General features: G+C 35.2%; 2 protein-coding genes across 3 annotated transcripts in view; both read left to right on the forward strand.

Moving 5' to 3' along the window:
* LOC149531121 (cryptochrome-1-like) overlaps positions 1 to 20429 on the forward strand; it is an 86074-nt gene that overhangs the window by 55204 nt on the left and 10441 nt on the right. The window lies entirely within an intron of this gene.
* Positions 712 to 3413, forward strand: LOC149531122 (uncharacterized). Its single transcript, XM_089809090.1, has 6 exons — positions 712 to 1448; positions 1588 to 1820; positions 1936 to 2088; positions 2230 to 2630; positions 2773 to 3178; positions 3313 to 3413. The coding sequence occupies exons 1-5, from the start codon at positions 775 to 777 to the stop codon at positions 3055 to 3057; spliced, it is 1746 nt and encodes a 581-aa protein (XP_089665216.1). The 5' UTR covers positions 712 to 774; the 3' UTR covers positions 3058 to 3178; positions 3313 to 3413.

Raw genomic sequence — 20429 nt, forward strand, 5'->3', positions numbered from 1 at the left:
TTGTGTAAAGTTTCTTACCAAATTTCAAATTCATGGCTTGCTGATGCACAATTTTATTGTAGGTATGAACACTGTTGACAAAGGATAGATTTGCTTCAGAATCTGTAGAAGTTAGTACAAAAATAATAGGGATAATATAATACATAGTTCCAAAAATCGCCATGAAATCGCCGAAATCGCGATAAGATTCATGGCTTCCGATTTTTTTGGAATCGGAAATCGCTGGTGGCGATTTTTTCTTGTGAATCGCCTGAATCGCCAAAATCGGCGATTCATGGCAAAAATCGCCAAAATCGCCATCGTGAATCTCCAGAAATCGGCCGCGGCAGCAAGGATAGAAAGTTCAATTTTTAAAAAAAAACACATCTTTTATTTGCTTTCTAAGTTGACTTTCCTCTTTGTTATAACCCTAAAGAGCCTTCTATTTGCTTAGTATGAGTAGAAGAGAGGAAGAGTGAGAGAGAAGAAGAGAAAAGAGAATCCATAGGTTTCCAACCGGCAAGAAGGAAGAGCACCAAAGAGATCAGAAGTCCATTTGGGGAGGCCATAAATTGCATTGGGAGCATTAAGGAGTCAATATCAACACTCTTCAACTCATTTGCAAGAGGTAAGTGTTGATTTTTTTTTTTGCATGTTAGTGTAGTATGCATTTTTTGTTAAATTTTTTTAGTGTTCATTTGCAAATCTTGAATGTTTTTAATTTTTACTAAATTGCAAACTAGGGTTTGTTGTTTTGTAGTTTTTGTTTATTAGTTGCAAACTTTGATTTTTTACATGAATTTTTTTATTGCAACAACCCTTTGCTTTCATTTTCCAATTTCCACAATGGGTAAAAAAGATGAATGCTGGAAATATAATGAAGAGTTTCCTGGGAGAACCAAATATCAAACAAAATGTATATTTTGCAAAGAAAAAATAAATTCGAGAGGTATCTATAGATTGAAATACCACATTGCTGGCATACTTGGCCATGATGTCACAGTTTGCACTCAACAAACCGCTGAGGCAAAACGCTCTTGTTTAGTGGCATTAGAAAAAATTGAACAAGACAAGTTGACTAAGAAAATGCAACTTGAAGGGTTAAGAGGTATTGGCTCCCGTGCTCCCACATCCGCAACCGCATCTACATCTGCAAGTGCATCTGCATCAGCTTCCGCATCCGTAGGTTGTGTTGGAGAGGGTTCTTCTAGGCCTCCTTTTCATCCTAGTGCTAGTGCTCATGTGAGTGTTAGTGGTAGTCGGTCTCATACTAAGACAGAGTCCAACACCAACCTATTGCGGCCTAGAGTGCTGAAAAGCAGAATGGATAGTTACTTTGTGCCCCGCACTACTCCTGGCTCCCAACCCACGCTTGAGGGCATGGGTTTGAACAAGGAGATTCATGATGCTGCCAGAAAAGAGATTTGCAAATTCTGGTACTTTTGCAACATTCCATTTATTGCAGCCAGGTAATTGATTCTTTTTTCTTTGTTATCTTCAAAGTTAAAGTTAAAAGTAAAAGTAAAACTTTAATTATATCTACTTGTTTTATGATTTTAGTTTTTGACATCTAAATTTCTAATCAATATCATTATCTATTTGTGACAGGACTCCTTATTGGCAGAACATGATAGATGCAGTTACCATTTGTGGTCCGGGGTTTAAAGCCCCAACTGAGGCTGAGTTGAGTGGATACCTCCTGGAGGAAATGGTTGAGGATATGAGGCATGAGCTTGAGGACAACCGAAAGGAGTGGATCGAAAAGGGTTGCACCATCATGACTGATGGTTGGACAGATAGGAGGGGAAGAACACTCCTCAATTTTCTTGTATCCTGTGGAGGTGATTGATCATTCTACTTTCCTACATACATAATTTTGAATCGTGATTGACTATTTCAAATTTTGATTTGTTGATTGCTAATAGTAATTATAATTCGTTGTTTTGTTACTTGTAGGATATACCATGTTCCTCAAATCCATTGATGCTTCTGCTCATGTAAAAAACGCCACATACTTATGTGAGGTTATTGAGGAAGTTATAGCAGAGGTGGGGGAACAACACGTGGTGCAAGTGATGACGGATAATGCAGCAAGTTATGTTGCTGCAGGTAAACTTTTAACTTTTTAAGTTTTGAAAATAAATTTATTTGAATTTTGAACTTTTTCTAATTCTAACTTAGAATTTCTAAGTTTCCTAAGTTCTAACATGTTTGAAATTTGAATTTCTAATTATCTTAAAATTGTTGTAGGCAAACTTTTGATGGAGAGGCACCCCACCATATTTTGGTCCCCTTGTGCAACACACTGCCTTGACCTCATGTTGGAGGAAATTGGCAAACTTGAGTGGGTCAAGTCATGTGTGGATAGGGCAAAAAACATATGCAAGTTTATTTATAATCATTCATTTGTCCTTAGCACAATGAGGAAGTACACAGGAGACAAAGAGTTAGCTCGTCCAGGGATCATGAGGTTTGTCTCGAATTTCATCACCTTGCAGTCTTTGTTGACATCAAGGGATGATTTGAGGAGCATGTTTGTTGGGCGGGAGTGGATTTCATCTTCCTATGCTACGACCACTGCAGGGATAGATGTGGTGGATTGCATATTTGATGATGATGGTTTTTGGAAACCTGCTAGAGAAATCCTTAAGGTAATTTTATTGCAATTTAACATTTAATATTTTACAGTTTACTATGCTAATTGTTTAATGATTTAGTTTTACCTTAAGTTATATTATTGAATTATTCTATGTTTAAGTTTTGATTCAAATTTTTGTTTTACTTTATATGTAGGCCACTGAGCCTCTTGTATCTCTCCTACGAACTGCTGATGGGGAGAAGCCCTCTATGGGCTACATATATGAGGGCATGGATAGGGCCAAGGAGGCCATTAGAGCTCAGTATGCAGGCGTGCAAGAGAAGTATGCCCCTATTTGGGACATCATTGATAGGAGATGGCAGAATCAGCTCCACAGACCCATCCATGCAGCAACTTACTTTTTGAATTCGGCATTTCGTTTCCGTCCTGACTTCAAGGCGGATGAGGAGGTTCTCACCGGATTATATACAGTGATCTAGAGGTTGAGTACTGATGAGGATAGCAGTGCTGCAATTATTGAGCTTGATAAGTTCAATAATAAAGAAGGGCCACTTTTCTCTAGCAGGGTAGCCATAGATGCTCGGGAAACAATACAGCCAGGTAAAAATTAAATAATATATTCAATGTTCACGAATCTAGATTCTAAACTTAAAGTTGATTATGTAATTTTAGAATTAACTTGTAATTTGTAATTTGTATATGAGACTAATTATTTGTATTTTCCCTTATTTCAGATAGATGGTGGCAAATGTTTGGGGCCACAACCCCAAAACTTCAAAAAATTGCCATTCGTATTCTGAGTCAGCCAAGCAGCGCTTCTGGATGTGAGCGCAGTTGGTCCATGTTCGAGCACATCCACTCGAAGAGGAGAAACAGGTTGACAGTGCAGAGGTTGAATGATCTTATCTTCGTTCATTACAACCTCCGCCTTAGGATCAGACAGATTTTGGGCACTGACTCCTCTCCGATCATTCTGGAGGAGATTGATCCAGAATCAGAGTGGCTCACAGAGGTTGTAGATCCAGTCTTCACTGAGGAAGACCGTGCGTGGATTGACCAGGTGGATATAGAGGCTGAGGCAGCTAGAGCACGTTCTTCAGGCATTGGTAGACGCACACGTGCACGCACAGACACAGGCCCTAGCGACATTCGTGAGCCCATCTTATATGCGGGAGATATGGCTCGACAGTCCTCTAGGACCTACATTAGATGCCTTGCTACTAGGCAGACTGGATACTCAGAGGCTGAGGCTGAGGCTGTAGCCGAGCTTGAGGATGATGATGACTATGAGCCTGAGGCTTGAGCTGGAGCCTTGTTTTTATATTTTGTTTACAGATATTGATACTGAATCATTGATAGACATATGTTTCAAACTTTCATGGATCTTCATCTTAGATTCTTACATAAATTTATGATTTGATGTCTTATGGATCATCTTACATACATTCTATGATTTAAATCATTATGATCATTTGATTTCTATTTACTTCAGCTAGCCTACAATTTACATTTTAGATAACATAGTTACGTATGTGATGGATTTTATGTTCCATGTTTATGTATGTTAAGTTTTAACTTCTATTTGATGATGTTATAGTGTGCTTAAGTTATATTCAATAAAGGGTGCATGAAATAAGTTTTAAATTGTTAAAATCTTTAATTTTAAAGGGTTTTTTCAAATTTGCCGATTCATCGCCGATTTATTGCCGATTCATTGCCGATTCACGATTTGATTCGGCCTTGCCGATTTCGATCCGATTCCGATTCACGTTTCTATGATATAATATTCTTGAACTTGAAATGTCCTTCGAACCTTTGATGTGCTTGCATTAATTGATTTCGATGCCTTGTTTATTCGGGCGGATCAAGTATACATATCATGTGGAAGGGTGTGGGGGTGAATGGTCATGTCTCCATTCATCTTTGAATGGAGACATGAACATTCATCCTCACACTTGTCTGGTGTTAACTAATCATGCCCAATTTGTTACAGACTTAACCCAATTCTAATAATGTACTACCAATCATTATGATTTGTAGCCTAATATAAAGTATAGATCGATAGTGATCTAAATATCAAAGGAATCAAAATAAGTTTTGATCATGCCTTAAATGATCTCAAAAAATATATATATGATCATCGGTTTCAAATGTGCATTGATTCTCATACAACAATAATATATATATATATATATATATATATATATATATATATATATATATATATATATGTGCATCATACTATTGTACATATATACATATGTATATATATGTTGATCACAGTTAATGTCAGACCAAAGCTACATGTTTTAACAATAGCTACAAGCTTTAACAGTTTGTCACTATTTGTTCTAGTAGCTGTATTGTCGATTCACCCGATCATACCTAGCTTCACATCAATAGTAGAGATCATACCATAGACCTTCAGAAACATTCTCAATTCTCTCATAATAATCATGATCACTGAAATTCACTGCAACACCTCGTTCATCATGTTTATGTTTGGCAACATACTAGGAACACTAGGTCAATAGTTGACATCAATGACAACACAATAACTAATCATCATGCAATAAAATTTGTATCATGACACCACTGAACATCACCCGTTATCACAACATTAGTCAGCTATCAATCTCCCCCTTTGGCAATCTCCCCCTTTGGCATTGATGGCAACACTCTCTAAACTCTTGTCCTTTCTGCCAAAGTGATACTTTGTGCACAAACTTGTTCATCATTAATCAATACTAGGAAATGCAAAATGTTTCCTCTTTTTTCTTTTATCACTTCATCAGTTGCTACCCCTTGCACTAAAGTTCTCTTGTCATACACATTCTCCCCCTTTATCAGCACATTCTCCTCCTTTGACAACTATGATCCCCTCCAAAACATAGTCAATGGACATAAGAAATGAGAACTTTTCCTTTTGAATAGAAAATCCAAATTTAGTTAAGAAATATAACTTGATTATGAATGAATGAATGATTTTAATCATAGTTGGAAGACTCAACTAAGAATCACCAGGATTCAAGTGACTTGCGAGTCCCTTGGTTTGCCCAATCGACTCAACATGGGCTTGCAAGCCACATCATGGAGGGTTAGGTTAGGACTTGGGAGTTCTGGACTAGGATTCACACACCTTGCTGGAAGCATCCAACCATTTAAAAACAATTTTTTTTTTTAAAATCATTTTATTCTACTCTTTTTGTGAAGTAGCGTCTAAAGAAGATAAACATACGAGTAAAAAAACTAATTTCTTTTTGTTTCTTTGTAAAACTACAGTTTCTTTCTTGGCTGAGTTCTAGCTGAGTTTTTTACCGAGTCCCAAGTCCAAGTCCTACTTTGGGCTGCCTAGTCCACACCAAGTCTAGGTTTTCAAACTTTGATTTTAATGACATTTCCAAGATCAGGAAGTCTAAGGAATTGAGAATCACATTTTAAATTATATCTTTAGGTTTCTTTTGATGTTGGATCTCTTATAATAGAACTTACTCATAATTTAGGAGGCTGTTCACTTTTAAGTTTGAATGCAAGTTTTTTGGTTTAAATTGCGTGCATGTTTTTAATCGACATTTCATATCACACCCTGTGATTCATCATCAGGATGAGGAAATGATGCATAAAGAATTGTAGATGTGGACTTATAAAGGATAAGAGAAGGAATAATCTGAAAAGTTTGAGTATTTTAAATTTTTCTAGGATTGTTTCCTCTATTTTCCTTTATAAGTCCACATCTGCAATTCTTTAGGCATCATTTCCTCATCTTGATGATGAATCATTGGGTGTGATTCAAAACATCGATAAAAAACGTACACACAGTTTAAGCCAGAAAACATGAATTCAAATTTATTAGCGACAGGAAACTAATTCCTGCACTTTTAAGTTGTTTTTGTACACTAGGATAAGCTGCAAACATAGTGGTAAAGTGACATTTCATCTCCACCACCACCTTACTACAAAATACAAAAAAAAAGTGTGATAAGAATTACAACTCTTGAGATAGAGACGACACACCCACAACTCTTATAATGTCTCTTGAGCTTGACACACTTGAGTGTGTTCTTTGCAACATGCATTTGTTGTAATGTCCCCATCTTTTTAGCATCTTAGTGGAGTTCTTAGCCTTTACATTCTCCGAAGGCTAAGTGGAGAAATAAGGAGAAATTGATTAAATTAATTTTTTATAAAGTCATTAAATAAATTAAAATTAAAAGGTGACTATTTAATTAATTTAATTTTCTAGAAGCACAACTAGTTATTGTATTGGAAAGGGAAGCTTCTAGAGTGCATTTTTTAGAAGTACAACTAATTATTGCCTTGGAGAGGGGGAAGCTTCTAGAGAGTGCAATTAAATAATATTTTATTTCCTTTAAGAAGGGTGAAGGAAAAGAATAAATAGAGGCAAGAGCTTCATTGTTAGCATCTGCATTTGATATAAACTTGGGAAAAGAAACTAAGGGTTTTTGATTTCAGTTAGCTTTTGGAGAGCGTCAATTCTTTAGTGTTGTAACCATTTGAGGTGGTGAAATATCTATTGAATTTGGTATTCAGGAGAGCTTCATTTTGGAGTTCTATTTGTGCTTAAATTGGAGAATACATTTATTGTTGGCTCTTACAGTATGCGTGAATAGTGTCACGCTATAGTAGTTATGCTTGATTCCGATTGCAACTTTTATCTCCATCCTTGGGCATCACTATTATCAGGTTCCTCTTGCAACTATTAGTAGTTAACATTGTAAATTTAGGAATATAATTTTGCTGTTGTAAGTGATAATTCAAAATCAGATTTGGCATTGCAGTAGTCATTATTGTAAGCCCATTTGTCTTGGCAAACTCATAGCAAAATTGTACATGGGAATGAATTCAATAAAGGAGATATATGTTGCATACCATTTGTTTGACGAAATATCCATCTGATAGCATAAATGATCGGCATAATAGTTGTATGCCAATTGTTTGTAAAAATGTCAGTTGGCTGTAGGTATGCATTTCATATCTAGTTTCAATGTATATGTATTAAAAAATACCAAAAAAAACTGCACTTGTATATTAGTTCATTGTAAGAGGCATTGTAATAACATTTGCGAACATTTTAAATTTCTTAGCATCATTCAAACTATATCAAACAATCTAAAACACAAAAAAAATTAGAAAAGAGAAAGACATCATACAAGTGTTTGACAATATTCCTTGAGCTAAAATCAGTCAGTTTGGGCAAGGGATATTACATTGGTATCAGAGTTTGCTTGCAAAGTGTTTGACGAAATGTCAAACAACTGAATTAGAGAAGAATTTGGTGTTTCAAGAAGTTATAATTGGTTGGGGTTATTTGATTTGTTTCAGTTTTCAGTTTTATTTTTCACCTTATATGATATAGAATAGAAATTTTGAAACAAGTTAGCATCACTTTGCATAATCTTTTCCCAAAACAACTGAAAAATGCATGTTCTAAGTGAACAATGCCCAAGTTACTTCATGCCATTATTTTTATGTCCCCATTTTGTTGATTTTGAAAATTTATTCAGCTGTTGATATTTCAAGCTAATCCAAAAATGGTTGGTTAAATTAGTTACTCATTTGGAGTTCATATGAAAGGAACTATTGGTTATTCGTTATGTTTCATGTGGAATGGGAAATGCTAGTTAATTATAAGCTATTACATGAATGGAAAATGGTTGGTTCATATGGTTATTAGTTATGGTAACTAATTTTCATTTGAATGATGTGGAAGTATGCTTTCACCAAGTGAACTCTTTTTGTAGGAAGCGCGACAATGGGGGAAAGCATTGACAAAGAGGGAATAGGGCATGAGAGCACCAACTTGCCACTGAGCTAACAAGTACGAGTCTAAACAACCATGGTTAGGGAAAAGTACACAGGGGAAACTAGATTATGCCAAAAGTCCACCATGAGCTAACTAGGTCATCAAATCTAAAAAGATAGATAAATATATAATCACTTGAAAATTAAGTGAAGTAAAAACAATTGTTACCTTTGATTTGAGAATCTGGATGCTCTGCAATCCTTCTTGCAATGTCAGACATGATTTATTATAATGACACCCATAGTATTTGCGTACATTTGTACATGTTGCATATATGTATATGTATGTATATGTATATTTAGACATAACACATGTGCAAGAATATGTATATTTGAAATATAATGTATATATATAAATAACACATACAAAATGTGTAAATAATATGAGTGTTATTGATATAATAAATTATGGGAAGGATTCTACGTTCCTCTTCTTTTTCTTACATCGAAAAAAATTATTGCTTGAAGTATATCAGAATCTCATAAATTCCTTATTATTTCGGCCTTTTGCATTTTTAATTCAAGATTGTAACTCATGCTCACCACCTTGCGAATTCTCTCATGCATGTAACTCTCTCTTGGTCGGGCATAATTGTTTTGTAATCGAGCATTTCCCTATACAATGAAATGTCATAGCCACTCAGAGGCTTCCTCTCAAAATATACATGCAATACAATACTTTCGTCTGCTATATTTCATCTTTGTAAAATTTCATCATATCAGTGGTGCCAACAGAGCCTAGTAAGTCCGACATTGGAAGTTTGTAGCTTTGACTTTTAGGATATACACTACTTGCATCAACAACCTGGTGAGTTCGTATTTTGGAAATGTCTTTTATTATTCCTTATCAAGTCTCAAATTCATCTAGCATTGTCGTTCGTATGATGATAAAGTTTATGTTTATAACTTAATCTCTGCCAGTCGATAATCAATCATTGTATTTGTTATTCTATTGTTTTCGTAAGCAAACTAGTGTGATAAATTCTAGTAGCCAAACACGAATGGATAAGGAATGAATACACCGGCCTGGCTCAGAGCTGTGACATATGTTTTTAACATGTCTTTAATACTATTGAGGTTGTCTTTTTCTGAATTAAAATGAAAATATGCACAAGTTGTACATTGTAATGAGCCCTGCTGGCTCTCACACAATTTGTGCTGAACAATTGATTTCTTTTTTTGTTTTTAAGGTTTTGCAATTTTTGATACAACAATATAGTAGCAAAATAGAAGATATTGCAATAATAATTTCAACTCAAATATTTGGATGTTGTATAGGGAATATATAGCTGAAAATTTCAGATTTTCAATATCAACTTAGATATTGAGTATTTTCACAAAATACTAACAATCTAGTTGATAAAATATTCCCTATTCTCTAAATCAACAATACTCAGAAAAATTAGAAGTTACAATCCATGAACTTACAAGTAAGACGTGCCTTGAAACCCTCTGAAATGAAGACTAGTAGTAGCAAAAGATTTTTTCAACAGATATTTAAAATGCTACAAATAGAAACTAACACCCAACAGTAGATATAATTGTGCACTCAACCAACTCCAAATTAATCAACACATAATCACTTCTCAATAATAATAATAACAGTATGAGAAGAGACCAAAAAAATCAAGACTCCCAACACCACAACATCTTCCAACCATAGTGTATACAACTATGGAGATAAAGAACAATTCTCAGAAAACTAATTCACAATACCTTAGCTGTGAATTACTATGAACTTCTAAGGAGCAAACCCTTATACTTCAGCAAGAGCACAAAATTCATCAAACTCAGAATGTCTTCATAGGCAACAAAAGAGAATAATTAATCGGATGCTTTTCCCATCAAATGGGCTCATATTTATAATCTCCAAATGGCTCAAAGTTTTCCAAATAAAACTTCACTTAAGAAGCTTCCTCAACACAACATTAAAATATAATAAAGTGCCATATAATTTAATTATTAATTACTTCTAGCTCCCACTAGGCCACTGTTTCTTGTGCTCATGACTTAAAATTTTTCATCCCGGTTCCAACGAGCTACGATACTGAGGTGACCAACATATAACGCCAACAAAATAGCAACCTCAACATATTTAGATGAATAATAATAATAACTCACCCGTCTTACGAAAACTACTGAAGAAGCATCATAATCGAAGTCTGACGACACCAGAGTGGTCTTGATGAAGAAAAACAATGAATGAATGTAATGGGGTGACTACTATAAATAGACGCTCCCTCCAAGATTCTTAGAGCCCAAACCAGAAGCTTGAATTTTTTTGAGAGCATCTCTCATCTCTTCTAACTCAACCGAGCTCATCAAAACCAACAGTTTGACTTACTATAAGTAGTAAGTCCCTCAAATAGAGCCAAAACACACCTTAGGCTGCTAAAAAGCCTATAACCCCACAACTGAGATCCTCAAATCCCATTGTTAGCTCACAAGGGTCGTGATGGTGAACTAACCAAGCCAATCGCAAGAGCCTACTAAAAATGGGGACATTACAATCCTCCCTCCCTAAGATTGCTTGTTCCCAATCAATCTTGGAGCAAAATGAACATCATAGTCCACTCTGATCCCAAGGGTAGAATTGCGTACTATCCCTATAGTGTACAAGCAACTATTGTAGCATCAACACCAAAATAACTGATATCAATGATAGAATCTTTTGGAAACTGACTATAGGCGTTCATAGCGGTAACAACTCATCATAACTCAATCCAACTGAAGTACTAACTTTGTCAACATCTGAGTTCCTGTCAAACTAATTCTCACACTCAGCTACACTGTGGAGATGATAACGACCATAAGTACGTGAATCACTGACACTAATTCCAACCTTTGATGAACTATCTTGGGTGTGTGGATGCTGCAAGTGGTATAACTTCCCGCTGTTGATCCCATCTGCAAAAGATGGTGCTAACCCATCCCATAATAGATGGTACAAAATTGGAGCCAACCTACACTGACGTGAAACATAATCCTCTACCTATGGGTCAAAAGAGAAGTGATAAGCACTCCTCACAATGTAATGCCGATAAAAACTCCCAATCTCTGTCAAGGGCTCATCAATATCAAATTGGGAATTAGGAGACGACTCTAATATCTGACTCTGAATTACTGGTCGTTCAGGATCTTGGGAAAATCTCTCATCAAACCCAACCACAAGATCCCTGTGGGGAAGCATCGTAGACAAAGTCTCTACAATCTTTCCTACCAACCTCCAAATAACATGAGAAGCCCAGACGAGAATACACTCATACACGTTGTATGAGTCCTCTCGCACATCCGAACTCTCCAAAAGATACTCCATGAAAGACTTTGTGTAGTAGAAATTATGTGTGGAAGCATCAACTTGCTCCCTTGTGACCTAGAGCTGATCCCTCTGAAAACATGGCACTGCCAACTGTCCAAGGCTACCAGCTGTATGAAATGATGAAATAGATTTCACTTCCAGTATAAGGAAGCAAAACATCATGAGAGATCATCTCCATTGATGCTCTCAACTCCTCTGTACCTGCTACACCCAAATCCTATATGGTGCCACATCATCATGTCCCTCATCCCCAACCGTAAAAGCAAACACACCACCAACCAGCACAATGTGTAGCTGAACTGGATCTGGGGTTGGTGTGGACCAAACATGCTCCAACTCCATGGTCACCTCATCCAATCTTGACTGTGACTCCTGAAGAGCCAACTGCGTACATTGAAGAGAATCCATAGTCACGTCAAGCTTCTAGGTGAGCTCAAACACCTCCTCTTTCCCTAACAATGCCTCATAACAGGTGCTACCCCACTTCATAAGGTAATCCTTGTTAACAACTAACTGTGAGTAAGCACATGAATCTCTGCTAGGGAAAGACTACTATCACAGTGCTCATCTGACATAGGAGCGCCCCAACTAGATGTAGCTAGTATCTAACATATAGCATCATAATGCTCAAGAGCTGAAGAAATATCAATATTACTCACCTTCAACTGATTGGTCAAATGATGCCTCTGTAACCCCTGCCTCCTATGCAAGTTCTCTATCTCACTAACTGCACTGTGATAGGAAACTAAATCAGAACTGTTCACCACAAGATCGCTCACTACATGTGTGCTATAGTCCTCACACAAATCTGCAATCGAGGTACAACTACTCGATTCTCAATCGACATCACCTTTGAAGAAGTGGAAGCTCATGCAATATCACACTCCTTGCATGACTCTTCTTCCTCCTCAACAGATAGTCCTTGTAAATCTTGATCTTGGAACCCATCCAAAGCCTCCTCAGAGTCATCACCCAATAACTAGCAAGGGTTACCATGCCTAGTGCAGCTCGTAGCATCATCAAATGGATCATCAGATGTGTCCATACTCTTTGCATCCACATCTCCTATTAAAGTCTCAACTGCTATCACTTAACTCTACACATGACTCTCTGCCAGGCCATGAAGGAGCAACTGCCTCTTGTAAAGATTCAACACTGTGACAAATGACATACAAATCTCCAATAACAATCCCCTCCTCAATAGAGTTAGAACAATTAGCAGTAACTACTAACCCAGTAGCATCTACACTATCCGCAACAACTCTAGAATCCTCAACACGCTGAAACTCAATGTTGCTATCCACCAATGGCACTGGCACATCCGCATGTCTCTGTGTGGAAAGTCCATCATCAAAACTACGGATAAGACTAATGAGTGTTGTACTGAACACAGGAACAACTCCCTCCTAAATGCTAAATGGAGAGTACTCAAGCCTTTTTAACTACATCCTTAGTGCTGGTCTCCTAAAAATGGAAACCATATACTTTGCTGCCCTATCAACTGTCTTTGGATCCAATAGTCTCTCAACTAATCCCTACTAATGAAGCTTAACTTTCTCCACACTCTCTCTCAAGGCATTTATTTTTCTGCTATCTTCCTCACTACTCTGCCAACTCTCGGAACTACTAGGCCTCCTATATCTGTCCATAGCTAGAAAAGATAGAGTGTTGGCCACTCCCACAACAATAGGAAATCTGAATAAATAAATACTCTCAAACAATCTATATTGAGGTATTGATTTCTTCTTTTGTTTTTGACATTTTGCAATTTTTTTATGCAACAATATAGCAACAAAATAGAAGATATTGCAATAATAATTTCAACTCAAATATTTGGATTTTACATAGGGAATATATAGCTGAAAATTCCAGATTTTAATATCGACTTAGATATTGAGTATTTTCACAAAATACTAACAACTAGTTGATAAAATATCTCCTATTATCTAAGCCAATAATACATAAAAAAATTAGAAGTTACAATCCATGAACTTACAAGTAAGAGATGCCTTGAAACCCTCTAAAATGAAGACTAGCAGAAGAAAAATAATTCTTCAACAAATAAATGCGAGTGCAGATATGGAAAATGCCACTCCCAAAGTGTAGATAGAAACTAATGCCTAGTAGTAGATATAATTGGGTGCTCAACCAACTCCAAATTAACAAGCAGACAACCACTTCTCAATAACAATAAAAATAGTATGGGAAGACGACAAAAATCAAATTCCCAACACCACAGTATCTCCTAGCTAGAGTGTATACAGCAATGGAGATGAACAATTCCCGAAAAACTAATTCAATACCTCAGATGTGAATTACTATGAACTTCTTAGGAACAAACCCTTATACTTCAGCAAAAGGCACATAATTCATCAAACTAAGAAACTCTTCATTCAGATGCTTTTCCCATTAAACAGGCTCATATTTATAATCTCCAAATGGCACAAAGTTTCCCAAACACAACTTCATGTAAGAAGCTTCCTCAACACAACATTAAAATATAATAGTGTCTTATAATACAATTATTAATAACTTTTGGCTCCCAAAAATGACCTTTTCCACCATATTATAATATTTTGACATACAAGGCCATTGTTTCTTGTGCTTACAATTAAAAATTTTTCATCCCGGTTCCAACGAGCTATGATACTGAGGTGACTAACATACAACACCAACAAAAATAACAACTTCAACATATTTAGATGAATAAGAATAATAATTTACCTGTCTTGCGAAAACAATTGAAGAAGCAATCGAAATCAAAGTCTGACAACATCAAAGTGATCCTGATGAAGAAAGTCGATGAATGAATTTGACGGGGTGACACTATAAATAGAGGCTTCCTCCAAGGTTCTTGGAGCCCAAACTAGAAGCTTGAAATAAAAACTGTGAGTGACACTCAACTCTTCTAACTCAACTGAGCTGATCATAACCAACAATTTGACTTACAATAAATAGTAAGTCCCTCAAATAGAGCCAAAACACACCATAGGTTGCTGGTAAGCCTATAACCCCACAACTAAGACCCTCAAATCCCATTGTCAACTCACAAGGGTCGCAATGGTGAACTGTCTAAGCCAACCACATGAGTCTGCTAATAATGGGGCATTACATACACCCTTGCATAGGGGCATTAAGTTACATGTCTCTGAGACAAGGAGGTGTACCATTTGCAGCATAATAGTGAGTTTTGTTGAAATCCATGTTTTACTCTTGATATCATTATAATATCCCTCATAGGATAGGGAACTTATTACTGTATAAATAGCTTGCAAATTCCATGAATGATGGACAGTCACACCAAGGATCATTGAGGATGGCCGAGCATGGCCAGGATGAAAGGTGTAGATTGTGGGAATATCCCTGCAAATTAAGAGATTGGATCAGTAATACATAAACATCAAAAAAGGAAACTTAAGACTGAAATTGTAAGCCAAGCCAACTCATGGTGGGCAATTGGGTGGAGTCTTGTTTGTCAAGTTGAGTAGTGGGTGATCGGGCACATAGTGTCCATACAAATCCCTGGCTAGGGTAGGAATAGTGGCAAATGATGCTAGTGTGATCACTAGAGGTCAGGATAACTTGTAGTCAGATGGATAGACTGATAGGAAGGTTCTACAATCTAGCTAGCTATATAGTTGACACTCTTAACACCAGGATGCTTAGGTGGCAGGACAACATGGTGTTTGTATGCCTTATCCCATGTAGGGTAGGGTCATTCTCAGTTGAGAGTGAGAGGGGGATACACTAGGCCCGTGGTTGGGTGGTTAAGCCTCTGACAATGCTTCTCCTCTCTACGAAAGCCAAGACTTGCACAAGATATATTGGATTTGCATTCTTAGCATGATATGATTTAGTGAGTATTTGAATTTCCTTTCATGCTCTTTCAGGTTCAGCTAGATATGTATTTGTTTTGTTACAGTTGCATTTATTTTCCTTTAGATCTATGAGGTGATATTCAAATGTATTAGCTAGTAATTGATCTCTCTCTCTCTCTCCCTCTCTCCCCCATGCAATTGATAGTTAATTTAAGTAAATAAATGAAATAAATCTGCATTTGTTAGTTAATGTGCATCATGAGAATCAATTAATTTGTTATAACTGTTAATCCTATGCATGTGAAAATGTAGATAACTCTTTTTGAATGTTAAAACTATTGAAGTATAGCATCAGTTGAAGTGATATACTCATTACATTGAGTATTTGTATTCATAATTTATATGAACATTGTTTTATGTGTTATATTATTGATACGAATGATTATATATATATATAAATGACTTTACTTAACTAATCGGGCTTTTATAATTAGAAGAGACTATTATGTTGTGGAGTTCCTAAATGTAATTGTTTTACCACCACATAATTGTCGATTGAGAAGCAAATTAACTGTGTTTGCTTATACACCGACGATGATCAAGTAGGGACATGACCCTATGTGGCCTTTGGCCACGTAGAGTCATGTCTTTATAGGACATGACTTTGTTGTTAAGGTTGTAGTTTCTGTCAGATTGATTTTATCATGGGATACCTCGTTGATGGTAAATTATCCTTAAGATAAATATCTTATATATATAATATATATTATATATGTAATATAATATATATTATACATTATATATTATTATATAATATATTACATAAATAATTAATATATTAATATTACATATATGCTTAAAGATGAGTTATACATATAGTTATTTATTAACTAATGATGATTAAATATAGAGACATGTCTCCTCTCATATTTATATGAGATCCAAATCTGCATTTAGAAGACATCAATTACAATGGCCATGTTAGTACATTTGCCGAAAAGATCCAAGTTATTCAACATGGTTAAAGCATGTTCGGTATTTTTATTCCCTGGAAATGATTCTTCACTTTGTCTATCGTACCTCCTCGATCGCCTTTCTTGGGTAGGATGACCAATGAATAGTGAGACTATATATTGCCTTGTCTATTTTAATTTGTCTATATTCTTTTTCATATTTCTGATCTATACTTCCTGTGTTTGAATGTAAGGTAATAATTCAATCTGCTCCTTGGTTATGCGTTTGTTCCCACCATTGCTTGGCTTTCAATAAGACAAGAATGTTTCTCTCAATCCATAAATCATGCTTCATCCAATTAGATTTACTCAACCACTGAATTGACACATTCTTGTGCAATGGCATATGGTCTTCGACATGAGTAGAAGGAAAAGTAAAAGCATTTTGTCGCTGAGGGGTACATCTTTCCATCTCAAGCTGCTCTTCAAGGTGCTTGTGACAAGGGCATCACCTTTGTAAGCAATCCATTTGATACATATCCAACACTACTTTGGCAGCTAGAAATCCCATTTCCTAGCGTGCTCATTTCCAAAACCAACAGTCTTGCTGCCAAGTTTGGATCTGATTTTAATGCGAATTTATCCAAAGCTAATAGTTCAAGTAGGGGAGGAGTTTGTCCTTTTGATTTGAACCGTCTTTTCCACACAAGTTGTTGACTTTGATTTTGCAGAGTATGTTTTGCGAGGTTTCCAATTTCTCCTTCCATTTTAATTTTATTCAATCTTTAATTAGTTATTTATACATTTGTAGTTCGGCTCTGATAGCAATGAGGGCATTTTCCAACAACTCATTAAGAAGATAGAGGCTTCTACAATGAATGTAAGTTTTATTAAGTTATTTCAAAGATATGTTTGATGAGTAATATTTGATGTTATGCTTTATTATTAATGCTTATTTATTTCATTAAGTCCCTTACCTTGTTTGACGGTATATGGGATTATTATGAATGAAATATATAAGTTGTGATAAAGTATATGATTGAATATATATTAAATAATATTTCTAAATAGGAAGGTTATATGAAAATGCATTACAATGTTTTATATTTATATACATGTGAGAATGTATAAAACATTGTTATATAAATAGTGTTTACTTAAGAAATAATTGATATTTTTATAATATCTTAAGTTTAAGGATGAAGGAAATTTAGTATTATCTGTATAATTACTACAGCGTGATGATGAGAAACATTAACAATGTTAGTATACAGGTAAGTATTTATTTTTATTTTATTTTATATCTTGAGCATTACAATCATCTATTTCTTTCAGTCACTATCTTATTTTCTATAAGAGCTATGTGCCTTGATCTTTTTTCTTTGAGAATGTTCTTGCAAGAAAAGGAGGATTAATATCACATTTAGAGAGAGTCAAACACTTTGTTAAAGAGAAGTTTATTTTAGAAGCTTAGAAGATTTATGTTTAGATGGATTCTAACACATGCGTTAGAGGGAGCAGATAGAGGATATGGTTTTGTCAACTGTTAGTGATATTGACCATATTGATTCAAAGGGAGTAAACTAATGTTGTGATGGAATCTTCAGTGATCGATAAATTGTAACAATCAAGATGACTGTAATTAATGCAACTATGTGAACGGGCCTACCCCTTGTGTACATCTTAAGAAATTTGTGACTTTAATTAAACTATCTACATGTCTCTCTTTGATAGATGAAACTTGACGTATGAGTTGTAGAGTCATTCAAGTGCCACAATCATACTCAATCAAGATATTGGCATATTGTGGATGAGTTTATGTTCGCTTCTACTACTAAGCTTAATGAATGTTTGGAGCTTCAGTGGATGAAAAAGAGCAAGTTGGAACTTAGAAAGGAGTTGTCATATTTGATACAAAAATAAAATAAAATTCAATATTATAAGAATGAGTGAAAATTTTACATTGCGGGGGGGAATAATAGTCAATGTTCCATTACCACTTGAACCTTATTTAGAGGGGAGATGTTCCATTCTCAAATAATCTAAACGAACAATTTTTGAATCTTTATGTGTAGAAGAAAAGAAAGTTGGTACTTTACACATGCTACCAAATACTGTGCAGACTCAATCTAATGATAGTAGCTCTAATGACCTTGATGATCAAGTTGGATAAAGTGAGGCTCTTGAAGAAAGTATCTTTGGTGATTGAGATTATGAGATTCTTCTACAATAAGAGGGAGTATGACATTTCTTTGAAGGCAACACAGGAGCTTAGGAGTCTAGAAATACATGTGTGTGACTGCATGATTTTGATGGGCCTACTCCTATGTATATTATGAGGAAGTAATGACTTTCCACCAGAAAGTTAGAAGATTGATATTAGATTTAGAGGGCGTTCGAAAGGCATCCTTGGGTGAAGAGAGTTTTTATTGGAGTAACTAGAGGACTTGACTTCCCAGGATCATTGTTCAGAGGGAGAATTTTGAGGTGCAATCTTTTGTTAATGATATCTTCTCTATGAGGAGAAGTTCTAAGTGAAATTCCTTGTAATGCATTTTTTTGTGAGAGAATAAGGTGAAAGCCTTTGTACCACCCTTTGACTGGGTTCATAGTGGTTACTATTTCACATATGATATGTAATGAAAGGTGACGATCTTTCATTGACATATATAAATAGAAGGTAACCATTATAAGATGATGATGTTATAAATGGTAGACCTGTTATCATGACAAACTTCATTAAATTGTTGTCCCAGAGTGCTGGAAATCATGATAACGAACAAACAAAAGGTAATCTTTGTAAGGTGACGATCTTGCAAATGATAGGCCTGTTATTATGACAATTTTGTTTTGGATATGCTGGAAGTCATTGATAACGAAAGCATTATGATTACTCTAGATATTGTTTTGGACAATTAGAGATCATAATATATGTTATGATAGTGTTCATAACATTGTGATTATAGTTATTTGGCAAGTCACTATTTTAGGGTGTTAAAGTCAGGTAATATGTTGTGTATGGATATCCTTGATACTGATATCTCATAATTTTTTTGTCATTTCTCCCTTGCTAAGAGGGAGTGTTAAAGTATAACATCAGTCAAAGTGATATCCTCATTACATTGAGTATTTGTATTCATGATTTATATGAACATTGTTTTATATATATATATATATATATGTCTATTTATTTATAAATGACTTTACTTAACTAATTGGGCTCTTATAATCAGTAGAGACTATTATGTTATGGAGTTCTTTAATGTAATTGTTTTACCACCACATAATTGTCAATTGAGAAGCAAACTAACTGTGTTTGCTTATACAACGACGGTGATCAAGTAGGGACATGACCTTACATGGCCTTTGGCCACATAGAGTCATGTCTCTACGGGGACATGACTTTTTTGTTAAGGTTGTAGCTTCTGTTGGATTGATTTTATCATGAGATACCTAGTTGATGGTAAATTATCCTTAAGATAAATATCTTATATATATAATATATATTATATATGTAATATAATATATATTAAATATATTACACATTATATATTATTATATAATAATATATTACATATATGATTATATAATAATATATTACATATATGATTAATATATTAATATTACATATATGCTTAAAGATGAGTTATACATATAGTTATTTATTAACTAATGATGATTAACTATAGAGACATGTCTTTTGTCTCCTCTCATATTTATAGGAGATCCAAACTTGCATTTGGAAGACTTCAATTACAATGGCCATGTTAGTGCATTTGCAGAAAAGTTCTGAGTTATTCAACAAAAACATAGGGATACTAAGGGGTAGAAAAGATGGTTGTGACATATGGTATCAGAGCACTGGGTAAGACACTGAACCTTGGGCTCACCATTGATTTCAAAGAAAATTGACAGAGATATGAAACATTAGCGCATAC

Source organism: Cupressus sempervirens, chromosome 11 (assembly GCF_028749045.1).
Source record: "Cupressus sempervirens isolate cs-2001-9-10 chromosome 11, ASM2874904v1, whole genome shotgun sequence".
Lineage (NCBI taxonomy): Eukaryota > Viridiplantae > Streptophyta > Pinopsida > Cupressales > Cupressaceae > Cupressus > Cupressus sempervirens.